At 48.0% G+C, this 9,732-nt stretch overlaps 1 protein-coding gene across 1 annotated transcript in view; it reads right to left on the bottom strand.

Moving 5' to 3' along the window:
- Positions 1 to 3,616: 3,616 nt before the first annotated feature.
- Positions 3,617 to 9,732, bottom strand: part of NGFR (nerve growth factor receptor) — a 29,622-nt gene continuing 23,506 nt past the window's right edge. The window contains exons 5-6 of the mRNA XM_001373785.4: positions 7,625 to 7,785; positions 3,617 to 6,014 (exon numbers count right to left, since the gene is read on the bottom strand). Coding sequence (XP_001373822.1) covers positions 5,713 to 6,014; positions 7,625 to 7,785 — 463 coding nt within the window. The 3' untranslated portion in view covers positions 3,617 to 5,712. The remainder of the gene's footprint in view (positions 6,015 to 7,624; positions 7,786 to 9,732) is intronic.

The raw sequence follows: 9,732 nt of genomic DNA, 5'->3' as shown, positions 1-9,732 counted from the left end.
AGTAGAGTGGCAAGAACACTGGATCAGGGGCTCTGGGTTTCAGTTCAAAGTGGGCAACTCACCACTTGCATCACTTTCATTCTCTCATCTCTACAATGTAGGAACTGGATTGAATGGAGCTCTAATCTGTGAACTGTGTTTAAGTGCCAATGGGAAATATTATCAGCCCTTGACGCCTCATGGGCTGAGAGTGAGTGAGAGCTTTAATGAAAGCTATGAGAGAAGTAAGAAAAGTTTAAGGTCCGGGACGCTTCAGGAGAGAGGTGGGCTATTAAAATGGGGGGGGGGAGCACTCAGTAGGGTTATGAAGGCCCTGGAATCCCAAGAGGAGAAGGGAGAGAAGGGAAGAGTGCATTGGGGGCTACTGCTGGCCAATACTTCCTAAGACCAGATTTTTGGGTCTCAAACATTTTTACTGTACCCAGACAGCTTGGGGCCCAAGCCCCCTTCTTCCCTCTCTCGCTTGGCAATCAGCCCACCAGCTGCCACAGAGCTAGAGAGGAATCTGCTTTGCATTACTAAGAAGCTGCCTCCCCACAGACATATGGTCAGCAGACCCCCACCCCAATCCCAGGGCATCTTGGGAAGTGTCTCCTCCTGACTCCAACACTAACTATGGGTTTTCCTCCCAAAAAAGAGCCCTTGCAAGACCAAGTACCAGAACTTGAGTGGTTTACCTCTTTTTCTCCGTACACCCATCCCAAGTTGGGGAGCCAGAATAATGGAGAGGGATTCAGATTCCAGGTTTCTCTTCTTTCCACTTCTCCAATTCCAAAGATGAGAAAGAGGGGCTGTGATTCAGGAATGTGATGAATGGAAGACTTTGGAGTGACAGAATCACAAACTTTAGATCCTCCAAAAATGTAGAAGGGGGAGAGGCAGGAGATCCCCTGTGCTCTGATCCTACTGAAGTCAGGTTAAAAGCAGATGGGCCCAATCGTCCTCTTTCCTTCTGCACCCCCAACCCTGAGGGAATTTTTCCAGAATGAAAATTTAATTCAAAAATCCTCTAGTGATGTACTAGTGTGTGGGTAACTTTCTCTCTGTCTCTGTCTCTGTCTCTGTCTCTGTCTCTCTGTCTGTCTGTCTCTCTCTGTCTCTGTCTGTCTGTCTCTGTGTCTTTCTCTCTCTCTGTCTCTCTGTGTCTTTCTGTCTCTCTCCCCTTTCCTCCCTCTTCTCTGTCTCTGGAAACTCTCTGAGAGCAAGAATGACATCTTCGTCTTCTGTATCTCCCCCTAATACCTAGTATCTAGCACAGGACTCTGCCCACAGGATACACTCAGTTTGGAGAGAAAGAATGCCTAGGAGGGTGGACTTCCCTGAAATAGAATCCTCTGATTTAGGTCCCTTTGTTCCCCCAACAGGAATTCTAAATTGGTCCCCTGAATACTACAGAACTTCTTCCTCTGGCAGGCATGGCCCTCTGAAATAATGTTTGCAATCCCCGCCTCTCCCAGGAGAGAAGGTGTCCCAGCAGAGTAGGGCTTGGGATATCTGCGTCTCAGGGGTCTGAGTGATAGAGCATCTCCACTTCTTCCATTTTTCTCTTTCTCTCCCCATATAGATTATTCCCAAGTACCCAAAAGTACTGGAGTAGTATCCAAATCCAAATAGCTTGCCTCTTCGAAGTGCTTTGGAATCACTAGATTCAATGTCTTAGGAGGTCCAGTGGGATAATGGGGAGAGTTATGTATTAGAAACGAGAAACACGGGTTCAAATCGCAGTTGCTAGGAGCATAGATTTAGAGCTAGAAGGAACATTAGAGACTATCTAGTCCAAACCTCTGATTTTACAGATGAGATTTTACATGAGGCCAAGAGATTAAATGACTTGCCCATAGTCACACAGGTGATAAGAGAGAGTGGACATGCCAACCCAGGCTCTCCGATTCCAGACATAATTGCTGTCTATGTAGCCATATGCATATCACTCAGTCTCTGGGCCTCAGTTTCTCCATCTGTGAAAGGGGGAGCTGGCCTTGATGATCTCTAAATTTTACGTAAGTCTTCAAAATACAGCCATTGCTAATACTTTGGACAATGTTTCTTTGGTTATCCTCTTCAGGGTCTCTTTTCTACTTCCCCCCTCCTGGGAGAATGGGATTTGGTTTGTATGGTATTCCTTGGATTGCTCTATGTTCTGTTCTGAATGTTTGTCGTCCCCCCACCCCCACCTCCATCCCCCCATCAGCTTAGGAAATGCCTGAGATCAGGAGGTCTCCCCACGAACCTTGCTAAACGTATTTTGGTACATGTAAGACATTGTTTTTGGTCTTTGACCTTCTTGTGACAAATGTTGGCATCAAAGGTACAGTCTAGTCGCTCTTCTTGCCACATTCCAAACACTATTCAGAATAACCAGACCAATTCCGGGCTCTGCTAACAGTGTTAGATCCGGGGGAACTCCCTGAGGGCAAAGATGGTGTCTCCTTCATCTGAATCTCTTTCTGATGCCTATCAAAGATCTAGTTCCATCCGGGATGTCCATGGGATCTCTTCAGCTTGTGGAATGAAAGAGTCAAAGAAAGAGTGGCGAGCCTAAATACACCCCCCCTTCAGTTTCTCAATGATCTCCAATTCCCCAAATTGTCCAGACTTCTGGCTGAAGCTACTTTGGCTTTTCTCCTTGGATTCCAGAGGCTGATTTTGTTTGTTTTTCCTTTGGAGGACAGAGCCTGACACTCATCCCCCAATCTTCCCAGCCTACCACAGAGCCTGAACCTCCAGTGGACAGAGCCAGGGAGCTGGAGCAGGCTGAGGGATTCTTAAGAAGGCTCCCAGACCCTGCAGTCAGAGACATGGAGGAGGACGGACGACAGAAGGGCCAAATATGGGAGAGGAGGGCAGAGAACAGCAGTAGTGTTAGATGAGCTCTGAGATCCGTGCCAAGAGCTGGCACCAGCAGGGTCAGGATCAAAGCTGAACCAAGTTGGCAGAAGCCAAGGAAGGATTCAAGGGATTTGAGAATTTTGGCCCAGGCCTATCCCTGGAGAACTGGGTGGGGTGACCTCCCTGCCTGACTATGGGATGAAGTCTCGACTGACATCTGGAATCAGACTCATTAGGAGGGGGCTGGTTACTGGCCAGGCCAACTGAGTGGTTGTAGGTGTTAGAGAGTGAGTACGCCCTTCATCAAGGCCATTGTTCCCCGTGATCAGTTTCACTGATGACACACAGGTCAAGTTCACTGCTGGTCATTTTCATGCCTAGTCAATTTCACTTTCCCTGGCCAGCCTCAGAAGAGGGGGTGGAGGTGAGAATGGCTCCCTAATGCCTTTCAACTCTCCTCATTGGCTTGGAAAATTAACCATTTCAAGACTGTAAAATTTTACTTGATTTTGGTTTAAATTTTTCCCTTTTGGCGGCGGTGAAGGAAACCAATCTTGAATTGGTTTCCTTCCTCTCCGTTTTTTACTTTTTATTTACCCCAATATTTATTCCCAAAAAAATCTGAACTTTTTTTTTTGCCATTTAATTATCATCCTTTATGTTTTATGTGTTGGTTTCAAGAAGGTTCAAGAGACAATTATACAGGATGCAAGGGGATAGGGTATTGAGGACTGGAGGGTGGGCAAACAGAGGGACAGATCTGGGGGGTGTGGACAAGAGCCGCCCCCCCATGGGAAAAAGGAGGAATGTCACCCGCCAATCTAATGGGGGTGGGCAAAAAAGGCGATTTCAGGGTCAGAGGGGCCAAGCACCCATACACATGCTAAAACATACTTGCAAAACCTTCTCCCAAGTGGAGCAGCTCCCACCCCCACCCCCATGCCAACAACCCCCTCCTTCTCAAAGGGAGGGAGAAATAAATAAAACTCTGCTTCAGGGTGTGACCACAAGGATGAGCCTCTCATTCCCCCAGACAGAACCAAGTCAAAGAGATGGCATTATGTACAAAGTTTCCGGTTCGCCACAGTTTCCTTCATGATTCTGCCCTGCCTCCACATCAAAAATTTAAAAATCCTTGCTTCCTTCCTTCCACAGGGTCTGGAGAGCCCTGCCCCAACCCAAGAGGGAGGGCCTCTCCAGGGGCTGGGATCTCTTCTTTACTCCAGGACAAGTAGAAAGAGCATCACGGTTATTGCAACATCACTTCCAGGCCTGAGGACAGCAGGATGGGAGCAGAAGGTGGCGGAATTCCGGAATTCCGTTGACAAATGTTGGTCATTCCCCTCTGTCCTTCATCTGCCTGATGATCAAGATGGGGAGAAGAGTCCCTTCTGGGCCCCCGACACCTGGGAGAGATCTCCCTGCCTGCCCACCATCCTGCTTCCCTGATTCTGAAGTTTTGCTCTCCTCTGTACTGCCACCAGCCCAGCTCTGCCCAGCCTTCATCATCCTTCATCCCAGACCCAGGTGGAAGGAACTCTGCTGCCCTTTCTACAGGGCCTAGGAGTGGAGGAGGAGAAAAGGGCTTTCTTGCATGGTCAGCCTGCCTCTTCTCTCCTACTCTGGAGGCGGGAAGGGAAGAGAGAAAGGAGGGAACCCTGGCTTGGTCCAGGGCTGAAGCCGCCAAGCTCAGGGTGAAGAAAAGGAAGGAGGAAGACAGATTCCAAATTCTCTCAGAATCTTCTCTGGCAGCTTCCCAAGACAGGATTCTGTCCCAGCCCAAAAGACAAAAAGTGGTTGTTGAAGAGAAAAAGTGTGTGTGTGTGTGAGATGGGATGGTGGGGGCCCCAGCAAGGGTAGTGACCTTCAGCTGGGTTACTCAGTTGCACATTGATGGAAATAGCCCTGTCCCACAGCTCTGGTCCTTTTGGCAAAGGAGAGGGGACTCCTAGAAGTCTAGGATAGGGTGAGCCTATAGCTACAGGAAAAGCTCCCCTATTTTCCCCTTTCCTATATTCCGAATAGAGAGAAGATTCCATTATCACTGATGGGTGTCTGTGTGACCTTGGACAAGTCATTTCTCTCTCTCTAGCACTCAGTGTTCTTATCTACAAAAAGGGAGGGCTAGAACTAGGTGGTTGCTTAGGTCCCTGGCAAGTCTGATCATGTAAGATTCTGTAATTTTTCACCCCCTGGGGCTCTGACCAGGGGGTGGGTGGGAATAACAGAAAACAGTAAGGAATAAAAAAATTCATCGGAGGACAGTATTTCACCCCCGGGGTTCACAGTGTTGAGTCCATATGAGCACATCTCCTGCCTCCCACCAAGTTGCCTTTCTGTCACTGACACTGTGGTCACAGGGAGAAGAGGGTGCCCTTTCTCCTTACCCTCCACCACCTCAAGTTCCTTCTCTATAACCAGACGCCCTGGACAGTGTTCCTATTAGGCAGGAGGCAGGGAGAAACACGAAAGAGAGGAAGGTGAGGGTGGATGGGGTGATATCACAGATGGAAATCAGGATGGTCAAGAGAGGGAAAGTGAGAAGAATTGGCCACCTAGGCCCTGACCTTTGACCTCTACTCCTTGGAGAGAAAGCAGGGGGCAGGGGGCTTGCTCTCCAGTGGAGCTCCTGGGAGTTTTCTTCCCTGGGGATTTGGCTCGAGTGTCAGACAGTCTGAAAGGGTGGGGAGGGTCTGAGGAGCTGCTGAGGGAGTGAGGGAGAAGACACCCCAGTGGGTAACCATTAGCCAAGAGGGCGAATGTCCCCTTGGATGGAAGGAAGTCTCTCCTCCCTCTCCAGTTTCCTTCATATCTGAAGGGCTCCGCCCCATGGGATGCTGAGGGTAAGGGGCTGCGGGGAGGGAGGGGAGCCCTGGTGCCTGCTCAGACGGGGGAGGTGGCAGTGGACTCGCTGTAGAGATTCTCCACAATGTCTCCCCTCTGGATCCGGCGCAGGGCAGCATAGAGGGCGTCCAGGGTGGCACTGTCCTGGGCAGCCCAGCTGTCGAGCAGAGCCCGGACAGGGTAGTCCTCTCGAGTGAGGGAGTCTATACGCTCCGGCAAGTAGCCCAGCTCCCCTGCCAGGTGCCGCCAAGTCTCCTCTGATGAGCTGTTGAGCAGTTTCTCTACCTCTTCCCGTTTGGCCGCTGGGAGGTTGCTGTAGAGACCTCCATCGCCCTTGAGAGCTGCAAGAGAGAGGGGGTAGTTAGACCGAGAGAGCGCTGCCCTCTGGGGAACAAACTGACCTCAGCAGCGTTTGGAGGTCAGACACAGAGAAGGGCTGGACCGACTAGGAAGAAAGGCCTGGATAAAGGACTCGATATAGGTTGTGTCTTCCACAAGCAGGTCAGACGCTTAGAGCTGGAGGTGCCCACACGGATAAGTCATTCCTGCTTGACCCTCATCTACAAAATTTGACTAGATCGATGATTCCTGACTTCGGACTCTAGGGATTTCCAAGGATACGGAATTCCATGAAATAATTCCATGTTTATTTCAATATAATTGGTTTCCTCAGTCAACCTATATATTTTCTAAAAAAACAAAACAAAAACCCAAACCAAACCCATCATTCTGGGATGGGGTCCTTAGGTTTCATCAGGCTGCCAAAGGGGTCCATAACACACACACAAAAGGCTCAGGACCCCTAGACCCGATCATCCCAAAGGACCCCTTCAGTTCCAAATCTTATGAACTGAGAGAAAAGCAAAGGAGAGAGTGTGACCACTCTAAGTCCGGAGCATGGCCAAGACAAATTGTGCATTTCCTGTCCCCAAGTCTCCTCCCTCCCCCAACTCTAACCAATCAATAAGGGGGGGGGAAGGAGGGGGAACACAATTCTCAGCTCTGAATAGTCTATAGGAAGGTACAAGTGCCTAGTGGGTGAACTGGAACCAGGCTATGGGTGGCTAATTAGGGACATAATTAACCACTTGTCCCTGGGAAGTCTGGGGCAGGAGGCTAATTGCAGCCACTTTCTGGGGTAATTAGCCCCAGGGGGGCAATTAGCTTGATGAGTCTGGAAGTTCTGGTTTAGAAAAGACCTCCCAGCTCCTCTGGCTGGAAAGGACTTCCAAGGTCATCCCATCCATTTCCCAGAGTCCAGGCTGACCCCTTCTTCTCACTGGTTTTGGATGCTTAGAAACAGCTAGATGGTCCATAAAATGAATCGCACCTCAGATGTTTACTACCTGTAGGACCCTGTGCAAGTCACTTAACCTTCTTTGCCTCAGTTTCCTCATCTGTCAAATGATAAATAATAATAATACTAGAACCTCCTCTCCCTCACAAGATTGTTATGGGGATCTGTGGTTCACAAGCCTTGAAGTGCTAGCTATTATTATTATTATTATTAATATTGTTATTAGTGTCATTACTGAGATTTCTTCCATTCTTTCCTATCATTCCCTGGAAGGAGACATCACCATCCACTGACCTTGGTTATGTTCCTCTTTAAGTCTGACCTCTGCTCCTACTACACTAGTCTGTTTGGGTTTTTGTGTGTTTAACCCTTATCTTCCCTCTTAGAATCAATACTGTATATTGGTTCCAAGGCAGAAGAGCTGTAAGGGCTATGAGTGACTTGCCCAGGGTCAAACAGCTGGGAAGTGTCTGAGGTCATATTTGAACCCAGGACCTCCCATCTCCATCCACCAAGCCACCCAGCTTCCCCCAGACTAGCCTGTTTTATCCGAACCCAGGTGAGGGTGGTCAGGGGTGGAATCAGCCAGTCTCCAGGTGTGTGGAGATTTCTTCCCCTTGACCCTTTTGCCCACAGGAGCTCCAGCCCTCGCACCTTGGACTTGAGCTGTCTGAGTCTGGGGCTGCTGGTCATGGAGACTTTGACTGTCCACCGAGATCCCGCTGTCGCTGTGTAGCTTCTCCCCCTCCGGCGATGGCGTCTGGTTCACAGGCCGATTGTTGGCACCTTGCTTATTCTGCTTGCAGCTGTTCCACCTGTGGTCAGAGAGGGACAGGAGCAGAGCCTCAAGTTGCTGCTGAGGCCTCTTTGCATGTCGTTAGCTGATCTCAAGCAAATATGTGCTTGTGCATGGTTTGGGTACTATGGGAGGAGTTCCCATGGATGCAGATGCTCACGGGCATAGAACAGGGCAGCAGTGACCTTGTTTTCCCCCTTCCCTCCTGCATGTATTCTGTGATGCTGTCTATTCTGGTTCTCTCTTTGCCTCCTATTTTAACCTTGTTATCCCCCTTCCCTCCTGCATGTATTCTGTAAAGTCATCTATTCTAGTTCTCTCTTTGCCTCCTATTTTGACCTTGTTTTTCCCCTTCCCTCCTGCATGTATTCTGTGATGCTGTCTATTCTAGTTCTCTCTTTGCCTCCTATTTTGACCTTGTTATCCCTCTTCCCTCCTGCATGTATTCTGTGATGCTGTCTATTCTAGTTCTCTCTTTGCCTCCTATTTTGACCTTGTTATCCCTCTTCCCTCCTGCATGTATTCTGTGATGCTGTCTATTCTAGTTCTCTCTTTGCCTCCTATTTTGACCTTGTTTTCCCCCTTCCTTCCTGCATGTATTCTGGGATGCTGTCTATTCTAGTTCTCTCTTTGCCTCCTATTTTGACCTTGTTATCCCCCTTCCCTCCTGCATGTATTCTGTGATGCTGTCTATTCTGGTTCTCTCTTTGCCTCCTATTTTAACCTTGTTATCCCCCTTCCCTCCTGCATGTATTCTGGGATGCTGTCTATTCTAGTTCTCTCTTTGCCTCCTATTTTGACCTTGTTTTCCCCCTTCCTTCCTGCATGTATTCTGTAAAGTCATTTATTCTAGTTCTCTCTTTGCCTCCTACCTAAACCCTTGAGCTACAAAGTCAGCTTCATGAAGGAAGGGATGGTGTCTTAGAGAAACTCTGCTTGTCCTTTAAAGGAGAGTAGCTAAGGGTGAGCCCCTGATGAGGGAGGGAAGGAAAGAAGGGAGGCAGGACCCAGAGCCGATCTCTGGATTCTTTTGCAACTCTCTGATTGCCCACATAAATTCACTTTCTTCAACCGTATCCAGGAAATGGGAAGCCCATGGGGACATGGAGTCTGGTTCTAGGCTGAAGTGAAGAAATATGTGTAAAGTGGGGTTCAAACCATGAGTCAAAAACCAAATGCCCCATGGAAACAGGTATCAAGTGATAACATTTGTACAACCCAGTGGAATTGTTTGTCGGCTCTGGGAGGGGGCAGGGAAGAGAGGAGGGAAAGAAAATAAATAAAATTTTAATAAATAAATAAAATTTAATAAATAAATTTAAAAATAAATAAAAAATTTAAAAACCAAATACTCAGAGACAAAGGTCAAATATCATAATCACAACTATCCCAAAATACAGTGGGCTGCCACAGGAGGCAGAAATTGGATGCTACTTATTGGGGATGTTCTATTACTATCTTAATCACAGCTCAGGTACTAAGCGGACAAAAAGTTTTTGGAGGCCCTTTCCAACTCAAAGACTGAATACTCCCTCCTTATTCTGGACCCTCGAGGGGCTAGAGAATAGAAGCTTATTGTTTATATATTACTATTATTATATCATATATTATTACATAATTATACGTTACATATAATTATATAATTCAGAAAAAAAACGTACGTGACTTCTACTAGTCATTGCTCTCCCGAGTCTCTGTAAAACGGGAGAGCTACACTCCGTAATCTTTAAGGTCCCTCCCAATTCTGACATGTGGGGGTTCTTTCCAGTGCCAGAAAGACAATTAAGGGCCTTCCTGGTTCTGACATCCTCTGCTCTAAGGTTCTACCGTGCTGAAACATCTTGCAATTTTACGATTCTTGGTCAAGGGTCAAGAGAGCAAATGACATGGATCCAGAGGCATTCCCTCCTCCCAAATGTGGACAGATGGAAGGAAGGCCAAAGGGAAAAGCCAGATATCTGAGTTG

Source organism: Monodelphis domestica, chromosome 2 (genome assembly GCF_027887165.1).
Source record: "Monodelphis domestica isolate mMonDom1 chromosome 2, mMonDom1.pri, whole genome shotgun sequence".
In the NCBI taxonomy this organism is placed as follows: Eukaryota; Metazoa; Chordata; class Mammalia; order Didelphimorphia; family Didelphidae; genus Monodelphis; species Monodelphis domestica.
The sequence above is the reverse complement of the archived record's forward strand: the minus strand, read 5'-3'. Positions and strand labels throughout refer to the sequence as shown.